The sequence below is a fragment of the Mirounga leonina genome, unplaced genomic scaffold, assembly GCF_011800145.1.
Source record: "Mirounga leonina isolate KUSES-001 unplaced genomic scaffold, KU_Mleo_1.0 Mir_82, whole genome shotgun sequence".
Taxonomy (NCBI): Eukaryota; Metazoa; Chordata; class Mammalia; order Carnivora; family Phocidae; genus Mirounga; species Mirounga leonina.
The window spans coordinates 11,187,717-11,210,726 of record NW_023270825.1 but is presented as its reverse complement, the minus strand read 5'-3'; the positions used below and the strand labels follow the sequence as shown (position 1 = coordinate 11,210,726).

The 23,010-nt window shown below is 49.4% G+C and overlaps 1 protein-coding gene and 1 non-coding gene across 3 annotated transcripts in view; one reads left to right on the top strand and one right to left on the bottom strand.

Moving 5' to 3' along the window:
- The window catches only part of LGMN (legumain), a 34,184-nt gene continuing 11,174 nt past the window's right edge, over positions 1–23,010 (bottom strand). For both annotated transcript variants that reach the window (XM_034993240.1, XM_034993241.1), the window contains exons 3-14: positions 14,928–15,025; positions 13,175–13,256; positions 11,649–11,734; positions 10,578–10,653; positions 9,782–9,844; positions 8,910–8,976; positions 7,884–8,002; positions 7,708–7,797; positions 5,710–5,910; positions 3,861–4,031; positions 2,294–2,361; positions 1–2,030 (exon numbers count right to left, since the gene is read on the bottom strand). In XM_034993240.1, the coding sequence (XP_034849131.1) occupies positions 1,988–2,030; positions 2,294–2,361; positions 3,861–4,031; positions 5,710–5,910; positions 7,708–7,797; positions 7,884–8,002; positions 8,910–8,976; positions 9,782–9,844; positions 10,578–10,653; positions 11,649–11,734; positions 13,175–13,256; positions 14,928–15,025 (1,164 nt within the window). In that variant the 3' untranslated portion in view covers positions 1–1,987. The remainder of the gene's footprint in view (positions 2,031–2,293; positions 2,362–3,860; positions 4,032–5,709; positions 5,911–7,707; positions 7,798–7,883; positions 8,003–8,909; positions 8,977–9,781; positions 9,845–10,577; positions 10,654–11,648; positions 11,735–13,174; positions 13,257–14,927; positions 15,026–23,010) is intronic.
- LOC118002782 lies at positions 18,127–18,233 on the top strand. Its single transcript, XR_004677157.1, has one exon. It is a non-coding gene; the product is annotated as a U6 spliceosomal RNA (small nuclear RNA).

The following is a 23,010-nucleotide window of genomic DNA, read 5'->3' as shown; positions in this document are numbered from 1 at the left end:
TTAGGAAATTGTCATTTATTTGAGAAACAAAACACAGCTGCTCTTAACTTTTAGAACCATGAATATTCAAGCTTCTGTATTTATTAAACAGATAAGTATACTTTCATTCTACAGAGAGGACCCAGAGAAGCAGGATCACAAGGGTCATTAACAATTCGTAAGAACAGAGGCCCAGAGCTTTTTGCCACCGTACCTGGAGGCCTCCTGAAAGGCTTCCTTTCACAATTCTCCTTTTCAGGGCCTGCTTTTCTTTGATCATCAGCCAGCCCTCAGGTTCGCCCATCATTGAACATTAGTGATAACACACAGTAGGCTTCTTGTACTTGTCACCTAAAACCCTAGAGCTCCCCCAAGTCTCTAGGACAGTAAGCGTTCTTTTCCCTGAAGTCATGCGATTAGCCAGAAGGCCCACCTCACTGAGAAAGGATAATCTGTGATGAAGAGTGGACCCACTAGAAACCAAAGTACCAGCTGGAATTTGTCACAGACCATAACCCTACTGGCCGGTGTCCCAACTTCTAGTCCTTAACTCCAAACGTCAAAGGCATCGATCGCTGCTAAAGACACGTTTCACGACGTAAAGACAGGCGGTCATCAGGGCGAGCGTTTAGGTGGTGTGACCTGCTTTCTCTGTCGCTATCTATCTATCTAAACAGCATCGGGCTCTATGGCTTATTTTTTAAAAACAGCATCACTGAAACGAAAGGAGCAAACCACATAATTCCACTTAACGTGTGCAATTCGGTGGCTTTTTGTGTATTCAGAGTTGTGCAAGCATTGCCACAATCCGGTTCAGAACACTTTCAATCACCGCCGAAGATCTGCATGGCCCTCAGCAATCACTGCTTCCCCGTTTCCCACTCTCACCACTGCCTGGCGCCCCTCAGCTACTCTCCATCTCTACAGACTGGCTTATTCCAGACATTAGCTGTAAACGGGATCCTAGAATGCATGGTCTCCGGTGACTGGTGACTTGGCTCAATGTCCTAACAGGCATCAGCGCTTCATTCCTTGTATTTCTCTAGGATACTCCACTGCATGGATGTAGCTCGTGTTACTGATACGTCTTTAGCCCCTTGTGAGTCCGTTCCCGTGTGGGGCACTGGGCCGAGGGAAACAGCCAGCCAGGCAGCCTCTGCCCCCCAGGAGCTGAGACACCCCCCACCCCGACCCGGGAAAGGCAGACCCTGACACTAGCCATGACGGATGCAAAACAATGCAGACACATGGGGGAGAGGACTTTCCATGGGGTGGGGGGGGACAAAAGGAAGCTGAAGAAGGTACAAGGGCAAGTGGCACTTCAGACACATCCTGAGAATCTATCCCATGAAGGGAAAGGCACTCTGGGGGTGAGAGGACCAGCAGGTCGCAAAGGCACAGGAGGGTGAAAAGTCCAGGAGCAGAGGAGCAAGAAGCAGGGGTGGGGGCGGGGGGACTGCTGTGGGCAGGAGCATCAGGTGCCAAATCAGGGGCCTGAAGTTAATGCTCAGGTTCAGCGATAAATCTTTTATTTTTTTTTTTTTAAGCCTTGCCCATTGTTGATAAATAAGATACAAAAACAATCATAGTATTTCTTAAAAATAGTTCTCCATTTGGGGCTTCCATCCCTCCCTCCTCGATAAAGGTTCCAGCTTCCAATTCCTCAGAACCCCTCACTGTCCGCGGAAGCCCCTCGTCAGCTTCCTGCTCCTGGAAAACGAATGAGCCCAAAAACCTCCTCAAAAAGCAAATATTACCTTTCTCAACACTGAGCTTTACCCAGGCCAAGGTGTAGTTTTATTGGAGTGGCACACAGGACCTGCAGGAGGCTGGGGGAGGAGGGAAGGGCCCTGGAGGGTGGGCGGCCCGGGGGGGGCCCGACCGCACCCCCCGGCAGCGTCCAGAGCCCCTGGGGGCGGCCCCCGCCGGCTCCCCATCTTGCGACTGGGATGAGCACACATTGTGAGGGACAGTGTTCACACGTGGCAAAGCATCAGGAAGGCGTGTTTCAGTAGTACTTAAGGCAAACCTTGTCCATGGCCAACTGTATTCTGTAAGAAGCAGGAACAAGAAGTTGGTGAACCGCTTCCCATCTGAAGAAATGACCCCAAACCTAATCCAACCCGGAACAGGTGGTCGTTGAGGGCAGACCCGCCCAACGGGGATCACGGAGGCTGCGTCCAGTCTGAATGCGTCCACCGCGAGAGGGAGCCGCTGGTGGGAGGAATGCTGTCCGGGGGCAGAAAGGGCTAGAAATGCCGCTCCCGCCCGCCTGCAAAAGGACCCCGGGCCCGCAGGCCGCGTGCACGTTTACCTGTCAATCGGATAAGGCTGCTCACAAAGGTTGACCAGCACGTACAAGTGTCTCAGAGCGTGCTCGTACTAGGGGCGAACAATCAGAAGGACACAGTCAGACAACATCTCACCACACCAACCACTCTTGACTCGGGAATATCCTACTTTCATGGTTACGGGGGTAAAGCACCTTGACCTGTGGTTCTTGACTTTCTTTGGCTCAGGGACTCCCCCTCCCTACCTTTCAGTAACCTGGTGAGATTTATGGGCTCCCTCCTGTGAAAAAGGCCCCTCCGCCTGGGGGCTGGCAAGCCTCCTAGAGCATGTGGCTGCCAGCTCAGGCCTCCTGACTGAGGGCCCACCGTGACCCTGCTCCCCTCTCTTACCTAGGACTCCCCCCAACCTTGCCCACCTGGCTTTTGGCTCTGGGAACCCCATGCTGGGAGGGACACAGGGAGGAGAGAGGATGGGAAGTGGATGCCAAGCCAGATGGCCCCAGGCAAAGACTGAGAGAACCCAGAATGTTTATCTTGCAAACCCTCCAGGGGAATATGAGAACTCTCAGTGGGAAGAAGGAAGAGATCCACTTTGTGTGATTCCAGAGGGCTAAAGAGTTAACACCGGAAGACAAAGCATTGATTAAATATGGGGGACATTTTTTATTTTCACCTAAGAAAAGCATTTTCCTTACAAAGTTAAATAAAAGAAAAAATACAGTCGAGAGCTTCCAAATATTGGAGAGCCACCTCCAAAGTGCCCAGTACCCCATCTTTGGAAGTACTCAAGCACGACCAGACCACGGCCCGATAGAGCTTTCTACGGTGATGGAAATGTTCTATCAAATTCTCCAATTCAGTAGCCGATGGCCATGTGTGGCTACTGAACACCTGAAATGTGGATTCAAGCAGCCCTTCGAGGCGAGTAACTACAGTACGGAAGAGCACAGCTCTAAAGCAGAAGCTGGCAAACTTCTTCTGAGAAGGGCCAGACAGGAAATATTTTTGGCTCTGCGGGCTGCATGCACTACTCGATTCTGCTAGAGTGGGAAAGCGGCCATAGAAACTACGCCACAATTAGAGCATGGCTGGGTTCCGATGAAACGATTTCTAAAAACAGGCTGTGGGCAGGATCGGGCCTGGGGGCCAGTCTGCTGACCTCTTCCCTAGAAGGCTCCCGGCATCACACGGCGCTGACCACAGACACCGTCCGACCTGACTTCCTACCAGGGCCTGACTTCAACAGTAAATCCTGGGGAGGGGTCAGAAGAGACCGGGGTGAGGGATGGCGTGTGGCAGGGCAGTTGAGTCATGACCGGTAAGCTCCTACCCACCGGACAACTGAGTGTGTCTGGGGCCAGGATTCATGGTCCGTGAGTCTGGCTGACCCTCCTCCTCTTGTCCCCATCCAAGGCCTCTGAATGAGTGCGCGGTTTTCGGAGCCTAATGGAAGCTTCTACGAGGCCGGGCACGTGTGATTTCCAGCGGCTGGTATTAATTTAGCTCTGGGGGTTTAAGACGCAGGGAGGGGCTCCGTGGGCCTGGGGAAGGCGGCGTGCGGAGGCCAGTGGCCCCGGGCCCCGGCCTTACCGTGGAGGAGTGCCAGCTGAAGCAGTGTGAGCGGAAGTGCGACACGGCTGCCTGGTAGCAGGCGTGCGCGCTGAGCTCGGCTCTCCTGGACAGGAGCCCCTCCGCCTCGGCATCCGAGCTCGCGAGCAAGGAGACCATCTTCTGCACGGACTTCTGGATGACGTGCCTCGCCTGTGGAGACGCGCATCTTCTCAAAATATACCTTATTTCAGGCAGCCTCTCTCGGAACCCTGGATCAGTCAGAAGCTCGTTCAAAGTGATCTCTTCACGGGCTTCTAACCCAGTGTGTTAAAACAGATGCCAACAGGGGCGCCTGGGCGGCTCAGTCGTTAAGCATCTGCCTTGGGCTCAGGTCATGGTCCCAGGGTCCTGGGATCGAGCCCCCGCGTCAGGCTCCTTGCTCGGCAGGGAGCCTGCTTCTCCCTCTGCCTCTGTCCCTCCCCTGCTCGTGCTCGCTTGCTTGTTCACTCTCTCAAATAAATAAAATCTTTCAAAATATAAAATAAGATAAAATAGATGCCAACAGAGGCATCCTGCAGGAGGCAAGAGAGGTGCGGGAGAGACTTCTCTAACAGCCAGAAACCTTTAGAAATAGCCTGCCTTTTCGGGGTCTTCTGACACGGTGGAAACATTTAAATCTAACCACCTGAAGAGCAGCCCTGGCCCACTCTGAGAACAGGGGTGGGTGTAGAAATTGAGCTCCAAAGTAGATTGCTGTCCCCTGACTGGTGCTGTGTGTTCACGGGCACCTTTGCCTATCTATTCCAGAAACCACCAGAAAGAGGGGCACAGAGGGGGGCATCGTTTCCTTCCCAAACGATGAGTGAAAAAATACCCCACTACAAAATGGGTTCACTATTGTTATTTCTAAATCAGTTAATATTTTTAAAATCTCACTGTCATTTCTAATGCAGCACATTTCACCATAACGCCACATAAACAAAAGTGCTTTGGAATCAAAATTTTAGTAGGAATATGAAGAGGTCCCCGACTAACAGACTCACAAGTATGAGGACCTCTGTATTATACTAAGACCAGCAAAAAATGTAATACCAGACGTGGGGCACCAACTGCCAGGATTATTAGAGACAGGAATTTAAACCGGATCACAGAGATGTGTTATCTTTCCTAGCAAACGCAGCCGAATGCTCCCGAAAGCCCGAGTGCTGTGCTGGTGAGGCTGACGAGTCACCACAGAGCGGGCTCCGCTGAAGGAGACCGCCTCCGCCCGGCAGCCCACCCACTGCTCGCTCTCCGGGTGCTTCTAGACGCACAGCAAGAACTGGAAACGAGACTCTGCCAGTTCCAAACAATCGGATGAGCTACTGAAAACAAACTCAGTAATCGTAAAAGATCGCTCAAACATTTTAAGGAAGAATTTTAGGCTATGACTATGATTTCCTAAGGCCGCAGAAACTTTGTGCGTTGCATTTTTTTTTTTAAACCATGATTAGCTAGTAACTCACCAAGCGGCAATATTAAAATGTTTTCTAAGCAACCAGGTATGAAAGAGGGCAACGCCCACATGCCACGACTTGCTGGCAGGATACAGGCGAGAGACGGCCCCCAGTCCTCTGGTGCCTGCTACCAAAGAGGTCAAGGTCAGCTGACTAATGGAGAACGAAGAGAGCCACTGCTCTGCTCACTGCTTCTCTGTTACACGGAGCACAAAGGCTAGTCCCCTTTCCCACAGACTCCCACGTGGCAGGAAGAGGGGTGGCCCCGGAGTGCTGTCACCTAGCTCCGAGCGGTGCTGGGTAACCGCCAGCAGGCAGAGACCAGGGCCACGCACGTGGCCCGGTGAGGCTGGGGGCAGTCGTGGGAAACGGTTCCTTGGACCGCTACTTACGTCCAGATGCCTTTGGATCTGCTCCACCAATTTCCTGGACTCCTGCAGATCATTGGTGCTCATCAGCTTCCTTTTCAGGATGGCGAGGGGCACCTCAGGGCTTGGGGTGAGGTCAAGGTGTTTGACCGGAGGCAGGGAGATAGGAGAGCTGGCCTTGTGTTTCATACCCTGAAACTGCATCACTTTCATGGTGGAGATGGACTGAGGAGAGAAGGAGAGAGCCAGACTGAGTTGCAGACGTGCCAAATGTGTCCTGGGTCCTGCCTCTCCGTGCGAAGCTCACAGTGCACACCACGTGGTTTCAGGACCACCGAAGGGCCACGGGCGCAGCCTGGAAACATGCACCTGGCCCTCAGTAGAGGGCAAGAAAACACATCCAAGCACCTGAAATCCACCAACGATGAACTTTGAAAATACCTGGCTTCCTTTGCAGGAGAACCACTAATTCTGTCACCTCCGGAAGGCAATCACCGCTCCCCAGTCACGCAGAGCTTGGACCAGGGTTGTTTCAGCCAGGGGCGACCCTGGGTCGTGCTGCCCTACCCGTGCTCACCTGCCGGGCCCCAGCGCCTGGGAGCAGGAAGGCGCAAAGCACAGCTTAGAGTTGCGGTCAGGGTCCACTGAGCGGGACACAGAGCTAAAGCCACAGTGGGGCTGGCTGACGGTCAGGGCCAACAGGCACGTCAGCCAGGCTTTGTCTGCCCGCGCTGGTCACTCCAGACTGGACCCCAATCGGAAGGAAAGAAATGCTACAAGCGATCCTGTTCTTAAACCACACAACAATTGGGGCACCTGGGTGGCTCAGTCCATTGAGTGTCTGCCTTCGGCTCAGGTCATTATTCCCCGAGTCCTGGCATCGAGCCCCGCATCGGACTCCCGGCTCAGCGGGGAGTCTGCTTCTCCCTCGGACCCTCCCCCCTCTTATGCTCCCTCTCTCTCTCTCTCAAATAAATAAAATCTAAAAAAAAAAAATGAATGAACCAACCAACAATAATCAAAAAGTTCTAAAACAAAAAATAAAATACACACAAATATAGAGCAACATGTAATGTTTGGAAAAGATCCATCATAGCTCGTCAACCAAGACCAGGAACAGCCAGTGCGGAAGAAATCACAAGGCGCACAGGAAGCCCAGGGCAAAGAGCTGCGGCCAGGTGCTCTCTCCCACTTCAGTTCCACCCCCCCACCCGCCCCCACGCAGCCAGGGCCGTGCCACCTCTGATCCTGCCTCCTCCGAGTCACCTTTCCCTCGCCTTCTCTCTGCTCCCTGCTCCCCCACCACCACTCAAGAGGCCTGGCCAGGCCCGTGGCATCCTGAGGGCACGTCTCATGGCCTGTGCCTGCCCTGCTGGTTCCCAGGCTCCAGTCCACACTCTGCCCTTGAAGAGCTGGAGGGTTGACTGGCTCACAAGGGTCTTCTAGAAGGACAATGCTTGCATCCAAGGAACCGATTTCAGCCGCTGAGAGCTCAGATGGTGGCAAGCCGCCTGGGGAATGGCGTTTGGTCACAGGGACAGGTGCACAAACCACCTCCTCTGCACATCATAAGGGTTAGCCCCTGCCCCCCATGGTGACACATGAGGCCCAAGCCTTCAGCAGCTACCTGCTGTGACCTCTGTCCAAACAGCCCTGATAAACTTACCCATTTAACCACCTAGGTCCCTTCTGAACAGAGTTGGCGGGTGGGGTGGAAGTCCCTAAATTCTAGCCCAAAGGTAAAGGTAACCCATGTGCCAGGCCTGCTCAGGGTTTCTGATGCACGACCTTCTTTAATTGCATGCTAAAGCTCTGACCAAGGAGGAAATGGAGATTTAGAGAAGCAGCTTGTCCCAAACCTCACAACTGTGCGAGAGTGAAGCTGGCAAGGTCTGATTCCAGAGCCCGGGCATAGTGCCCAGGATGCAGAGCCACCCCCCTCTCTTCACCGAGAGACGCACGTTCCCAGAGAGTCGGCCTGGGGCTCTGCCATCAGCGGGAGCGGGGGGCTGCCCTCCTCACCTTGTTCCCGTACTGCATGACGTGGCTGGTGTTGGTATGTGACTTCACCAGCTGGTACTGCTTGTGCAGGGTCTCTTTGGTCAAATCCTCCTGCAGAGAGGAAAACATGGAAGTCCTCTGACCATCAGAGCTGACGGCTGGGCCTCAGCAGTGCAGCCGGACCCCTGAGGGCTCACCACGTCTGAGTCCTCCATCCAGTTGACGCTGTACCAGTCCCCCAGGTACGTGGATCTCTTCTCGTCATAGTAACAGGCGTAGGATGACTCCGTTGGGTTGGCAGCGGTGGTCGCATAAACTAGTAGGGATGCAAGACACCTTGCCATCACGCTCTGTTCCCCACTGTGGGAACTGTGGGTGGGTCCCACCTGCAGGTGAGCCTTTCCCTCTTCCCTAGGGCAATCAAAGCTACCAGCACGGGGAGGGCACGGGGGCACAACTGTACCCAGCCCTGTGAATTTGGTTACAGTAACTGTCTAAAATTAAACGTGGAAGAAAGAGAAGCTGGTTGATAGACACTTTCTGCAGTAATACGCAAGCACACATGCTCAGTAGGATGCCAAGCTATTTTAGAATAACACGGAGAGATTTTAATAGCTCTGGAAACTCAAAGAACATGTACCTAATTTCATTTCCAGAGGAAGTTACCATCCATCGCAAGGGTTAGGCCCTGCCCCTGCCCCCCGGTTTGTGTACTGAACGAACACTTTGAACATACATAATAGCTACCATTTTCTATCTAACTACCATGGACTCCGAATCGTGCTGAGCAAATGTTAGCACTTAAAATGCACCACTCCCCACAGACAGGCACTGTCTTTAGCCCCATTACACAGATGGGGATAATGGAGGGTCCAAGAGGGTATTGCCCATGATCGGACAGCCAGCAAGCAATGCATCGCAAAGGACCGAAGCTGGTCCAAAGACCACGTGACCTTGCACTTAAGTAGCTTCACCAAAACCTGGAAGAGGGCCACGAGGCTCCCATCAGATTCTTTACTCCTGGACCACTAATATTGAAAGGAAGTCCAGAGCTGCCCACAGATAAGCCCTCTCCCCCACTTTTGTGCACGAGGCTGCCCTATGCCCCTACTTATATAGACCACTTGGTTCTTCCCGTTGGCAGAATCGGAGAATGACCAACTGTGCCGCCAAGCAACCTGCTCACCCAGCCTGGCTCGGAGGCCAGTGCTCCCACCACCTACCGTTGATGTCGGCGGGCAGGTGCCTCATCATGGACCCAGACTCACAGGCTTCAATGTAGAAGACCATCTGTGAGGCAAACGAGACAGGCGACCTCACACCCTGGCCAGGCACAGACCGCACAGGGACGTCAGTCTGGCTCTGGCCACTCTCCCCACCCATTCTTAAGGATCTTTGACTCTTGCTTCTGGGGGAGATCTCTGCTGGGAAGGCTACAGAAGCTGCTGTCATACAAACCAGAAGGACTCCAATCTATTCATCGCTAACAGACTAAAATGGTCTATCAGTTGACATGATGCAGGGCAAATGGTGCCACAGATAATGCTAAGGAGAACTGCTCCACCGTCCAACACAAGGAGACAGTGCGGCAGGCCAATCTGTACATTTCTATCCTGGACGTGCTCAGGCCATTCAGTGTGTATAAAGGCTGCCAAGGCGGGGGGTGGGGGGCTGGAGGGGGGGGGGGGTAAGGGCCAAAGTGAAATAAGATGGTGGTATTTTCCTCCCAGTGGCTCCCATACTGGAGTCAATGCTAAGAACAGTGGTCCTCAAACTGTGGTCCCTAGATCATTAGCGTCGGTGTCCACTCAGAAAGGCGAATTCTCAAGCCTCTCCCCGGGCCTCTGAGTCAAACTCTGGAGGTGGGGTCCACACCCTGTTTTAACAAGAGCTCTAGTGATTCTGAGCTCACTAATAGCTAATGCCCTAGAATCACTAAAGGTGAATCCTGGAAAACCAGCGGGCAAGACTGATCACAAGGACACTCTCCAGAAACAGCCATTTGGAGTTGGGGGTGGTCATGGGGTGGTAGGCTCTGCATCTCCCACCTTCCTCACACTCCTCCCTGCCAGGCCACCCCAAGTGCTGACGTTACCTTTTGGTACATCTTGTGTTCATACATGTAACGGATGGTCTCATTCAGGTCCTTCACGTGAAGCTGCAAGGGAAGAATATCGACATTCGGACCAACATATCAAGAGAAACCATTTGCTAGATAACACGCTAATAAAGCCCTAATGCTGCTTTGTAAATTCTTAGTTATCGGCCCTTAGAAAGAATCACGGTAACCAGGAGCATTATCCCAAAGTGGCGCCTCATGTGTTTTATTCAAATATTTAAAAGGGGGAAGAGAATGAGCCTTCTCATTCATAACTTTGTCTGGAGCATTCAGAGGCTGCGTTCTATTACTGCATCTAGTGCCACGTACCCAAGTCTGGAGACAGTTTACTGAGGCCGGGATATGAAGAGAAATGTAGGCAAAACCTGAGATGCTTCTGGATAGATTTCAAGCTGCTAAGCGTGGCCCCTACACTCGCCTGCCACACACAGAAACCAACCCTGGTAGAACATTAGAAATACACATCACAGGCCGAATGTCAACACCAAGCTTTTGTTTGCCACTCTCCTACTTTGTCCTCACAATGTTAAGAAAAATGGGCGCCTGGATGGCGCAGTCGGTTAAGCATCTGCCTTTGGCTCAGGTCGTGATCCCAGGGTCCTGGGATCGAGTCCCGCATCGGGCTCCCTGCAAGGGAGCTGGGAGCTTGCTTCTCTCTCTGCCTCTGCCTGCCACTCCCCCTGCTTGTGCTTGTGCTCTCTCTCTGTCAAATACATAAATAATGTTAAAAAAAAACAAAAAAACACAAAAAACAATGGGAAGGAAAACTCACATCGTCATTCGGAAACACCAGTATACCAGCAGCTCCGTGATCGGTGAAGTAAACGAACACGTGATCCCTGGGGCCGCTGCCGAGAGAGGGTGACAGGCAAGGGGAGTCAAAGTTGACCAGTTCCTATTCCCATTTCCATTTCTCTGAAAAGCTGCTGGAAGAAGAGGCTCAAGGACGACAGTCTCCCAACCAGACACAAAGAGGAACACAGGACCTGCTGTCAGCTCTTGCTCTCTGCTCCCGCTGAGGGTTACCCTGAGCCACAAGGCACACTGAGAGCTTCAAAGCTATGAACTATGGCCAGGGAGGAGGGGACATCTGCTGGGTAGCTGGTCATATGGACCAGGTGTGATGCAAATAGTGGGGTCCTCTGGTAATCGGGCCTCACGTCGGCAGCCACCCTCTCCAACCAGATCTCCCCCAAATGAGGAAGGAAGCCAGGACACACAGAGGAACGTAGTCCTTCAGCTCAGACTTCTTCCCTTCCGGGCCCCTCAGCCTGCACACCTGCCCACACGCCTCCTCACGCCTGCCCCTGCCCTCTAGCCGCAGAGGAACGGCGTCACTTGCCAAGCATCTGAGACGGTCTGCAGTATCGCTAACCCACATCGCTAACCCACAGCCAGCGGCAAGCAGTGGGCTGGTTTTCCCCAGCCCGAAGGTTCGCGCTGTGCGTGTGAATGCGCTCCTCTCCCCACTGGGCTGACGTTGAACACGGCAACCTGACCGGCTCCAGCCTAACCGGCTGCGGGGCTCCGTGCCTGTCTCGGTGCAGCCCGCCGGCGGTGGAACATACCAGCACGAGGATCCGTGGACAGCAAAAAAGCAGTGGGTTTAAGTGACAGGGAACATTTCATTAACAATAATGAGGGACCCCTGGCTCCTCGGGTGAGTTCGGGACAGAAACGGGCTCCCCAAAATAGCCACCAGCTCTGCGCAGCCCGTCTGAAGTCAGGATGAAGCTCCCGGCTCTGTCACTTCTCAGCAGGGAACAGGCCAAGAGTAAAGAGCACCACTGTTTCGGGTGCCAAGTCATTCAGGAAAGTGTGTCAGCCATAAAACTGCCATTACCTCTTCAAGACCTTTCCAGATCCTTTGCCCTTCACCGCTTCCTCATCGCCTCTCAACACGGCAAGGAAATTTTGTGGCGTGACATCCTGCAAAGAATTGGAAGTCAAAATGAGACGCAGCTGTCGTTCCAAATCCGAGGATTTGCGGAGTCCGTAGCAGAACTGGGCCAGCGGTCCACACGTCTTCAAGGCTCCAAGTTTAACAGCAAAGACTTTGGAACCAAGTAAGACCCAAAGCAAGGCCAGTGTTTCTGGGGCCTGTGCATGACCCCTTGTCAAATATTGTCTTGCCTTTGGCTGATGGCAACTAGCAAGCCTGCCATTCCTTTCTGACCATTACGAAGTCCATGTGGGGAAACCCAAGGGTGCTGGAAGGTAGGGACAAACAGCAGAGGAAGAGTGAAGCCCCACAGAGGCACAGCAGAGAGGGAGGAGAAGCATCAGCCCTGGGCCTCCCTTTGCGTTCAATATGCTGCCTACAAGGTCAAATCCCAAGGACACTTGATGTCCTTAAAGATTAAAGATAACATTGGGGGCACCTGGGTGGCTCAGTTGTTAAGCGTCTGCCTTTGGCTCAGACCATGATCTCAGGGTCCTGGGGTCAAGTCCCGCGTCAGGCTCCTTGCTCAGCGGGGAGCCTGCTTCTCCCTCTCCTTCTGCCACTCCCCCTGCTTATGCTCTCTCTCCTTGTCAAATAAATAAAATCTTAAAAAAAAAAAAAGATAACATTGATGTCTGATCATTTAAAAAAAGCAAAACAGAAAAGTATAAAGGGCGGGGGGGAATCACCAAAAATTCTACCACCTAAGATTCCAGACATTTCCTTGTCTCACTATATAAAAATAATTTCATAAAAATTGGATCATCGATATTACACGTATGATGCGTTCAATTTAAGTGTACTTGAATTTAAAAGAAACTGAAAGAATTGCTGAATTTCAGATAAATGCTTCTTTACCACCAGGAATATTAGTTCCTACACGACCTCTCTGAAATCAGGAAAGAGACTATGGTGTAAACCACAAGGCATTACAGGGTTTTTAAAAAATGTGTTAATTGATACAGCTTGAATCGACTGGGAGGGATATAATTTGGAAGTGATAAACAATAATAACAATTAATGAAAAATGATCTCAGCGAAATCCAGGGATGCTCTGCACCAGGGCCAGTGCTAAGAAAATTGATTTTCAAAAAAAAAGCACAGATCTATAATTGGATTAGCACCAAGACCTCAAGAAAATCGGGTTTTACTGAAGGAAATCTATTATCAGGCTTAATGTATAAGAAGACTAGAAACTAAAAATCAGTAGACTACAACTTATTTCTAACTTTTTTCCCCGTTTTTTTCCCTTGGCTTTCTTACAAAACTCTCAGAAATTACTCCTCAAGCACGAATCTTACTAGAAACATGAAGCAATGACCAGAGACCAGTCTAGTGAGGTTCTGACCCTGGAAATGCAAGAATGAGGGGAGAGCCATCCCTGGAATGGAAACAGACCATGCTGCCTCCAGCCCCGCACCCCTCACCTCGCCGGTGTAGTCCTTCAGGACCCCCGCGTACACGTCCGAGCCATTGGGTCTGTTGATCACAATTCCTGGTGTGGGGTTGCTGAAAACCAAAGGACACCTCTGAAGCATGCAGTGTGACATGCCTCTGAAATCTGTCTTCAAAAACATGCCCCCGTTATGTACACAAGTAATAAGCGACTGTGTTTGCCAAAGACGTGTCTCATCTCCCGCACGGTCACCCATGTGCCAGGGGCTCTAGAGCTGGGGGGTCTCAGGCAGCCCACAGGCCTCGAGTTCTCGGCGGGAGCGGTTAAGGGCGGTCCCGGAAACTGAGGACAGGTGTGCCTGGCCTCCTGTGGGAACCATAAAGCATCCTGGGGGCAAGATCTGAGCAAAAGACCTCCCAGAGCAAAACTACTTACAGAGAAAGCCAGGACAAAAGACAAGACTTTGATACAAGAGCTAGGCGTGAAAGCTCAGAAGGGATTATGAGGTGATCATGGAATCACCCCTCTTTGGCTCCAGCAGTGAAAAACAAGGAGTGGAGAGACTCACACCAGTAAAGTGTAGTAGCCACAACCTGCTGCCCCCGATTTCCTTAAGAAATCAGAGAAGCAGCGAACCATGAGAGACGACGGACTCTGAAAAACAAACAGGGTTCTAGAGGGGAGGGGGGTGGGAGGATGGGTTAGCCTGGTGGTGGGTATTGAGGAGGGCACATTCTGCATGGAGCACTGGGTGTTGTGCACAAACAATGAATCATGGAACACTTCATCTAGAACTAATGATGTAATGCATGGGGATTAACGTAAGAATAAAAAAAAAAAAGAAATCAGAGAAGCAGGCGTGAGAGAACTGGTTGTAAAACTGAATTCAACAAATAATAAAAGCAAATAAGCGCAGAAAGAAGGGTCGTTGGACCTAAGCTACAGAGAAGAGTCTCCCAGGCGCGGGGCCACAGAGGCAACCCCCCCCCTGCCGCCGCCCGCCGGTTCGGAGGTCAGGAACAAGCACTGCAGAACTCAGTGGTGAGTTCTCCAAGCCCAGAAGCAACTTACACTTTAAACTCTTCCAAAGCACCGGCCCCAAACACCCTTCAGCGCTCAACTCCTATGCCACCGCCACTGGCAAGGTGCCCCGAGCTATGTTCCAAGTTTTACATGAAGCAGCCCTGCGGGATTTCGTCTGCGAGTCTTTTTACGTTCTAAGGTCTGCATTCTAACACGAATTCTGAAGATCCCTGTGAGTCTGTATGCATTTAAAAAAAATATATCCTTGGGGGCACCTGGGTGGCTCAGTCGGTTAAGCGTCCGACTCTTGGTTTTGGCTCAGGTCATGCTCTCAGGGTCCTGGGATCGAGCCCTGAGTCAGGCTCCACGCTTAGTGGGGAGTCTGCTTGAGATTCTCTCCCTCTGCCCCCCCCCCGCCCCCACTCATGCATGCGCACTCTCTCTCTAAAAGAAATAATCTTTAAAAAAAATATATCCTGGGGGTGCCTGGGTGGCTCAGATGGTTAAGCGTCTGCCTTCGGCTTAGGTCATGATCCCGGAGTCCCTGGATCGAGCCCCGCATCAGGCTCCTGGCTCAGCGGGGAGCCTGCTTCTCCCTCTCCCTCTGCCTCTCCCTTTCTCCCTGCTCATGCTGTCTCTCTCTCTCTGTGTCTCTGTGTCTCAAATGAATAAATAAAATCTTAAAAAAAAAAAAATATATATATATATATATATATATCTCCTGAATTCACCACCACCAGTCCAAAACGCTGCCTACTTACTCTTCAGAGCTGGCTATGTCATCATACATCATCACAATGATCTGTTCATCAGGAATCCCATTTCGGTGAACAATCTGGTAGGCGTGGCATGCATCCGCCTGGGAGAAATGATTTTGTCAAGGGTTAGATGTTGCCCAGAAGGAGGCCAATTTTGGAGTTCTAAGGAGCAACACATTCTTTCTCATGGAAGACATGCTTTGAATCATTCCCTATGGGCCAGGTATTTAAATTGTTTTAAAACACATACATTAGTATTTTTTCAACTCAGAGTTTTAAAAACTCCCCACCCCGCCCATTACCCAAACTCTCATTCATCCGGCAGTTGGTGTGGATGTAGACTATACTCAGACATGCACACACACACAGCACCACCACTTGGGTGACCAGGGCCTTAAAAGGTCCTGGATAATTTATTTCCCTTTTCCACACCATATAAAAGTCTCCTGAAAGCACTGAGTTGGGTCCCAAGAACAGAATGATGAACTGCAGATTCAAAGCTTACTTCTGTATCAAACAGGATTTTTCTGATTCGAATAACTTTGGCTGCCAAAGCTGCTGTTGAGTGAAAACTCGGAAGTTCAGCTCAGGAATTGAAAGGAGGAATGTACTAATGTACTCTTTAGTTTAAAAAAATAACAATCACCACAAGGGTGACAATATTAGGGATGAATCTCAAGCAGACTCCCCACTGAGCGTGGAGCCTGACTCAGGGCTCGATCCCAGGACCCTGAGAGCATGACCTGAGCATGACATTACATTGTTAATGTAACTCCTTGTCCATAAAAGGGTGAAGACATTCTTCGCTTCCTTTTTCAGATGACACGCGGTGTACTCCAGGACATGGGAATCATTTGAGGACAAAAGGAAAAATATCCCCCAACTTTCTGCTTCTGTTTAATGATGTCTTTCAAGAACAAAGACATAAGGGGCGCCTGGGTGGCTCAGTCGGTTAAGTGTCCGACTCTGGATTTTGACTCAGGTCATGATCTCAGGGTCGTGAGATGTGGCTCCATGCTCAGCGCAGTCTGCTTGAGATTCTCTCTCCCTCTCCCCCTGCCTCTCCCTCTGCTTGTGTGCTCTCTAAAATAAATAAGTAAATCTTAAAAAAAAAAAAAAAAAAAAAGAACAAAGACATAAACAAACATGAAGAGAATAATGAGCCCAGCTATCTATCTCTCTAAGGAAGAGAGTTTTAGGAACTGGACCTTCTACACCCATTACATCCTACACATCACCTAACACGGCAGTAAAGCACATCAAGCATTAAAGCCAGGCAACACACATGGACTTCACAGCCATAAGGGGTGATACTAGGCAGTTACTGAATGTTGGGTGGGTGAGTCCAGGGTCCGACACTCAGGAGCTGCTGGATGAGTGGATGACTGAATAAATAATAAAAACTCATGCATGTGTCAACTTCCTAGAACTTGTCAGACACTGGGCCGGGACTTTCTCCGCATTATCTCATCTGATTCTCACAGCAACCCCACATGGTCAAGGTAATGATCCCCACTTTATAGATAAGGAACCTGCAGCTTAGTGAGGTGAGGTGACCGGCCCGAATCACGCAGCTCAGAGTGACATATCTCCGGCACTGTGACTCCAGAACTTGACACGGCTTCACGCGGGGGCCACAGAGAAATCATGAAAGTCAGAGAAGCCTGGGGAGAGGGAGCAGCTGAAAATCTAAAGAAGTCATTTTAAAATAATTACTAAGTATTTCACATACACACAAATTGTTAGAAAGTTTAAATCTCCATTTCCGTGGAATAATGAGAACCCTCAACACCAACTGTGGTAGGAAAGGAAACAGCCCCCAAAGATGTCCACATCCTAATCCCCAGAGCCTGTGACTAGGTTACGCCACGTGACAAAGGGGAATTAAGCCAGTGGATGGATTTAAGATGGCTCATCGGCTGTCCCTAAAATAGGGAGGTTATCCTGGATTATTCTCCTGGATAGTCTCCTGGATTATGACGGATGGGCCCCACGTGATCACAGGGGTCCTTGCATGTGGCAGAAGGAGGAGTTGGCGTCACAGGGATTCGATGTAAGAAAAGACTCAACTGTCTGCTGGCTTTGAACACGGCGGAAGGGGCCATGGGCCAAAGAATGAGGACAGCCTCTGAAAGTCGGAAGAGGTAAGAACATGGCACCTCCTCTACCCCAGAAAGAAACACAGCCTTTCTGACACCTGCTTTAATATGGAAGACCCATTTCAGATTTCTCACCTCCCGAGCTGTAACATAATAAATGTGTTAAGCCAAGAAGCTTGCAGTGATTTGTTACAGCAACAATAGGAAACTAATCCAATGACGGAAGTTTACTGGGATTAGCACTACACTCGGGAAAACAGCTTCCCATTATCCAATCAAGCTGAAGCTCATCCCCGCCGACCCAGTGATTCCGCTCCTAGCGGAACCCTAGAGCAACTAATTCATGCGCAGTAGAGGATTACTCACAGCAAAAAACAAAACAAAACAAAAACAAACAAAAAACAACAAGAAATAACCCGAAGGACCATCAATAGCTGGAAAATTAAACTCATGTGCTCATATAATGGGATACCGTAAAGCTCACAGAAGTGGATGGAGGAATGAATGAAATACAATCCATGTTTCAAAACAGATGAATCTCAGGAACATAATGAGAAAAAGAGTAAGTCGCAGAAAAATACATTCAATATGATTACAGTTATATAAAGGCCAAAACAGGCTAAGGTAAACATTATGTTGTTTACAGTTAAACACTCATATGGTGAAACCATAAAGCAAAGCAATGACTGACAAAATTTAGGCCCTCACCCTCTGGAGGGAAGGGAGGGGGACTGGATCAGATAGGGGATAAGGCCTTAGTCATTCATATTCTTTTTTTGTTTTTTAGTCTGACACAGGAATTCATTTTATTATGAACTTGCACACACATTATATACACAGTTCTTTGCTTTGTTTTTCATTAAAAAAAAAAAAATCAAACCAATATGTCAGACTTCACCTACCCTTATGACGAAAGCGGAAGTGAGCAGGCACACCCACCCACTCCCCATGGTAACAAGTCATCCTGTTACTGATTTGGCAGAAGCCACATTCATTTAAAAAAAATAAAAACACGTAAGAATATATCTAATAAAAGTGTAAGGCTTGTACACTGAAAATTCGAAAATGTTGCAAAGGTAAATTAAAGAAGATTCAAATGTATCGTGCTCGCTTCGGCAGCACATCTACTAAAATTGGAACGATACAGAGAAGATTAGCATGGCCCCTGCACAAGGATGACACGCAAATTCGTGAAGCGTTCCATATTTAAAAAAAAAAAAAAAAATGTATCAGCAGGCTTTTTTGCAGAAGTGGACGAGATGATCCTAAACATACAGGAAACTGCAAAAATCCCAGAATAGCCAAAGGCAGTTTGAAAAAGTTGAAGGACTTTCACTTCCTTTCATATATTGAATGCATTATATACTGTATTCCTAAAATAAAGTAAGCTAGAGAAAAGAAAACATTATTAAGAAAATTGTAAGGAAAATATATTTACAGTGTTGTACTCTATTTACTGAAAAAGATCCGCATATAAATGGACCTGCACAATTCAAACCCATGTTGTTCAAGGGTCACCTGTACATTGGGGAAAGAACAATCTTTTCAACAAATGGTGCTGGGACCATTTGGAAATCCACATAAGAAGATGAACTTGGGTCTTCATTTCACACCATTTCCAAAAATTAAACCAAAATGCATCACAGACTTAAATGTAAGGGCTAATACAATAAGACTCTGGAAGGTAACTGAGAAAATCTTCAGGACCTTGAGTTATAACTGCTAAAGATGTTGAAGATATGACACCAAAAGCATGGTTTATAAAAGAAAAATATTAATACACTAGACATCAGCAAAATTAAAAACCTGAATGCTTCAAAAGACACCATTAAGAAAATGAAAAGACAAGTAACAGAGTAAGAGAAAACATTTGCAAAACATGTACTGAGAGAATCTGTATCTAGAATGTGCAGAGAACTATAATACCCCAATATGTCGATCAACCCAATCAAAAAGATTTTGAACAACATTTCATCTAAGGTACACAAATGGCTAAAAAGCACATACGATGCTCAATATCATTAATTATTAGGGAGATGTCAATTAAAACCATAAGACACCAATTCACAGCTAGACAGACAATAACAAGTGTTGGCAAGGACGTGAGAACGAGGAACCTCCTCCACTCACTGCTTGTGCGAATGTAAAATGGTGCAGCCATTTTGGGAAGCAGTTTAACAGCTTCTTAAAAGTCTAAACATAAAGTTACCATGAGACCCAGCAATTCTATTCTTTCTGCCCAAGAGAAACAACATTTATCCGAACGAAGATTTACAGAAAAATGTTCTTAGCAACATTATTCATAATAGGCAAAAAATGTAAACAACCCAAATGTCCATCAATTGGTAAATGGACAGATGAAATGTGGTCCATACATACTATTTAATATTCCTTGCCAATAAAAAGGAACAAAGTACTGACACGCTACGACACCGATAAACGTCAAAAACATTGTATTAACAGAAACAGAAGACTACATGCCAAATGGCTCCATTTATGTGAAATGTTCAGAAATGGCAAATCAGAGATGGAAGGTATATTTTTAGTGGTTGCCTGGCGCTGGGGGTGGGGGGCTGCAAAGGGGCTGGAAGGATCTAACTGGGTAGACGGAAGTGTTCTAAAACTGATTTATGGCGCTCTTTGCACAACTTGGTAAATTTACTAAGAAATCATTGAGTTGTACACTTGAAATGGGTGAATTACATAAGCCATGTAAAATATGCTTCGGTAAGGCTATATATTTTAGAAAGAGCAGGTTCAGTGCGTCCTGTGTTGGCGCTCTCCTCCACTATCTGGACTCCTCACAACCTTGACAGGCACATGCTTTTATCTCCGTGTTGAAAATGGGGACAAACTCGGGAAGGGCTCAGAGATTCCGACACGGGTCTCCTGACCCCGACCACGCCTTGTGCCCTCTTCCACAAGCAGCACTCTCAAAGTCAGGTCATGGTTCTCCCCTGGGTCCGTGGAGGTACTTGAGGTAGCCTCTAACTCTGTGACCTCAAAGGGGTTCTTTGTTAGACTCAATTCTATTCACTGGCACTCAAAACAAGTAAGAGTAGGGTTAAACCAAGTCAAATACTTCAGAAACAGTGTTAAAGGTCCCTTGAATTACTTCTCTTGAACACATCTGGCCGATACGTATTTCCTCGTTACAAGGGAAAAGTCGAGAGGCAGCATGGGAAGAGGGTGTTGAGCAAGACTACAAAGAAGGCAAAGCCCTCTGGACGAGGGAACAGACGCTGCTGTGAGTCAGCTTGTTTCACAGCCGGCGCTAGGCGCTCGGACGGGCGTGCGGAAGCATCCCGTGACCCCCTGATGTCAGCCACTGTCCGACCCTGTCTTCTCCTGCTGCCTTCACCTCAGGCCCACCATCAGCTAAATGAGGACAACCACCTGGGACCCAAGCTTAAATTCAATCGCCACACTCGGGTCACGGTCACCGTAAAGGGGCCCACTTTCCAGCCAGGTAAGGATCTGAGAAGGGGGCCTCACGGTCTGCTCACAGACAGATACACACGTATTATCACTTCCTGGCGCGTGCTGAGCACTGTGAGGCGAGGCAGGGGTTCTCTGTAGAGCTGCCTCCCTGAGCCCACCACCAACTCAAATGTTCCACAGGACAATCAAAGGTTTAAAGTGAGATGGGGCGGGGGAGAGAGACACAGAAAGCAGTGGTTGCATGGGGCTGGGAGAGGAGCAGGGACTGACTGCAAACAGGCACTAGGGAACTTTCTAGAATGATGGAGGTATCCTAAAACTGGACTGTGGCAATGCTTGCAGAACAGCATAAATTTACTCAAACTCACAGAGTTTGACACAGTTATCACAGGTGAATTGTAGGACATGTGAATGTATGCCTCCATAAAGCTGTTTTTAAAAAGTGCTGACTGCACACACTTTTTAAAAATCTATAAAATGAAAGGTGGTCTTCCAGAAATGTGATGACTCTGCCACTTGGCTCTCCATCACATCTGTTCCTCCCAATTCTAACAAGTGCGGGTTTCTAGGCTTCTCCCTCTCCACCTCAACTGAAACCCACTTCTCCTCCTCCGGGTCCCCAGGACGGTATTCTTAAAGCTTCCAGAATGAGGTGGCGGCCCCCTCTCTCTCCAGACCGGGCGGGGGGGTGGGGCATCAGCATCCTGCAGCTCCCACCCCTGCCAACACACGGCAAAGAACCTTCTCCTTGGGAACCCTACTGCTAGCCACGGCCTCAAACCCTCCCAACCCCCAGCTTCCCAGTGACCCCTGGCTCACATGTGCCACTCCTCCCCATTCCTGTCACCCCCAAAGACCCCGTGTGACAGTGAACTTCACCAGCCATCTACTTCAGCAGCTGCCCCTGCTGCTCCACCTTAGCTCTTCCTTCTCCACATGCTCAGACCTCTGTCCTGAAAGTAACCCTCCTCCAACCCCAGTTCCTCCTCTGGCAGCCTGGGGACAAGCCTGTCCCCAGATGCTGCTTGCACTTTGGGACCTCTCCCTCTTTCCTCTGCCCTGGCCACTGCAGGAAGCTGCCCTCCCAAGGCCTTGCCCCGCACCACCTCCCCCCCACCCCAGGACACTGGATGCAAAGCGTCCACCAGCCGAGCCTCAGACCAACCCCCATCGCGGTCATCCATTAATCCCAGCCAAAGATGGAAAACAGAGAAACCCAATCTGATCAAGACAAAACATGATTTAAGTAACTATCCTAGGGCACCTGGGTGGCTCAGCAAATTAAGCGTCTGACTCCTGCTTTCCACTCAGGTCATGATCTCAGGGTCCTGGGATCAAGCCCCGTGGTAGGCTCCACGCTCAGCTGGGAGTTAGCTTTAGATTCTCTCTCCTCGCCCTCTGCCCCTCCCCCTACTCATGCACACGGGCAGGCACACGTGCACGCTCACTCTCTGTCTCAAATAAATAAATCTTTTTTTTTTTTAAAGATTTTATTTATTTGACAGAGAGAGACAGCGAGAGCAGGAACACAAGCAGGGGGAGTGGGAGAGGGAGAAGCAGGCTCCCCGCAGAGCAGGGAGCCCGATGCGGGACTCGATCTCAGGACCCTGGGATCGTGACCTGAGCTGAAGGCAGACACTTAACGACTGAGCCACCCAGGCGCCCTCAAATAAATAAATCTTAAAAATAAATAAACAAATAACCATCATCGAGCAGAGAACAAAGCACTCAGCAGCAATTTAAATCGTGCCTGGTGGGGACACCTGGGTGGCTCAGTCGGTTAAACGCCTGCCTTCAGCTCGGGCCGTGATCCCAGGGTCCTGGGATCCAGTCCTGCATCAGGCTCCCTGCTCAGCGGGGAGCCTGCTTCTCCCTCTGCCTGCCGCTCCCCATTTGTGCCGTCTCTCTCTCTCTCACAAATAAACAGAATGTTAAAACAACAACAAACAACAAATTGAAAAGCCCAAACATTAAAAAAAAATAAAAATGAATAAATAAAAAATTAATTGTGCCCGGTGTACCTCTCCTCCCTGAACAAAAGAAATTTGTGATAATGAGTGATGTTAATCCAAGGAAAAGGTAAACCTCCATAAAAACCTAAGTTAAGGTTCTACGAGCAAAGTTCTTTCCAATGCTCTTTTAATGATTAGCCTCCAAGGTCAAGAAAGGAAAGGTTGGCAGCAGCTAAGAACAGAAGCAGTCAGCGGTGCCACGGGCCAAGGCCAGCGATGACTCAGCACACGCAGTTCCTCCGCGCGGAGGCTGGGATGAGTACTTCATTCTTATTCCGGGATGATTATTTCACTCTAGGGCCACTTCTTTTGCCTTGCTTCCCTTCAATCGATTTTGATATTATTTCACCCGGGGAAACTAGCAACACTTCAAAAAAAAAGGTTTTCTGGGAGCAAAGGGTAACTGGAGTCCTATACTTAATAATGTTTAATCAATAAATAATATTTTTTTAAAGTCGGTTGTGTACAAACCAACGCAGCTGCTGACTCAACCTGTTCACTCTCGGTGACCTGTATTTAATACCTTATCTTCTG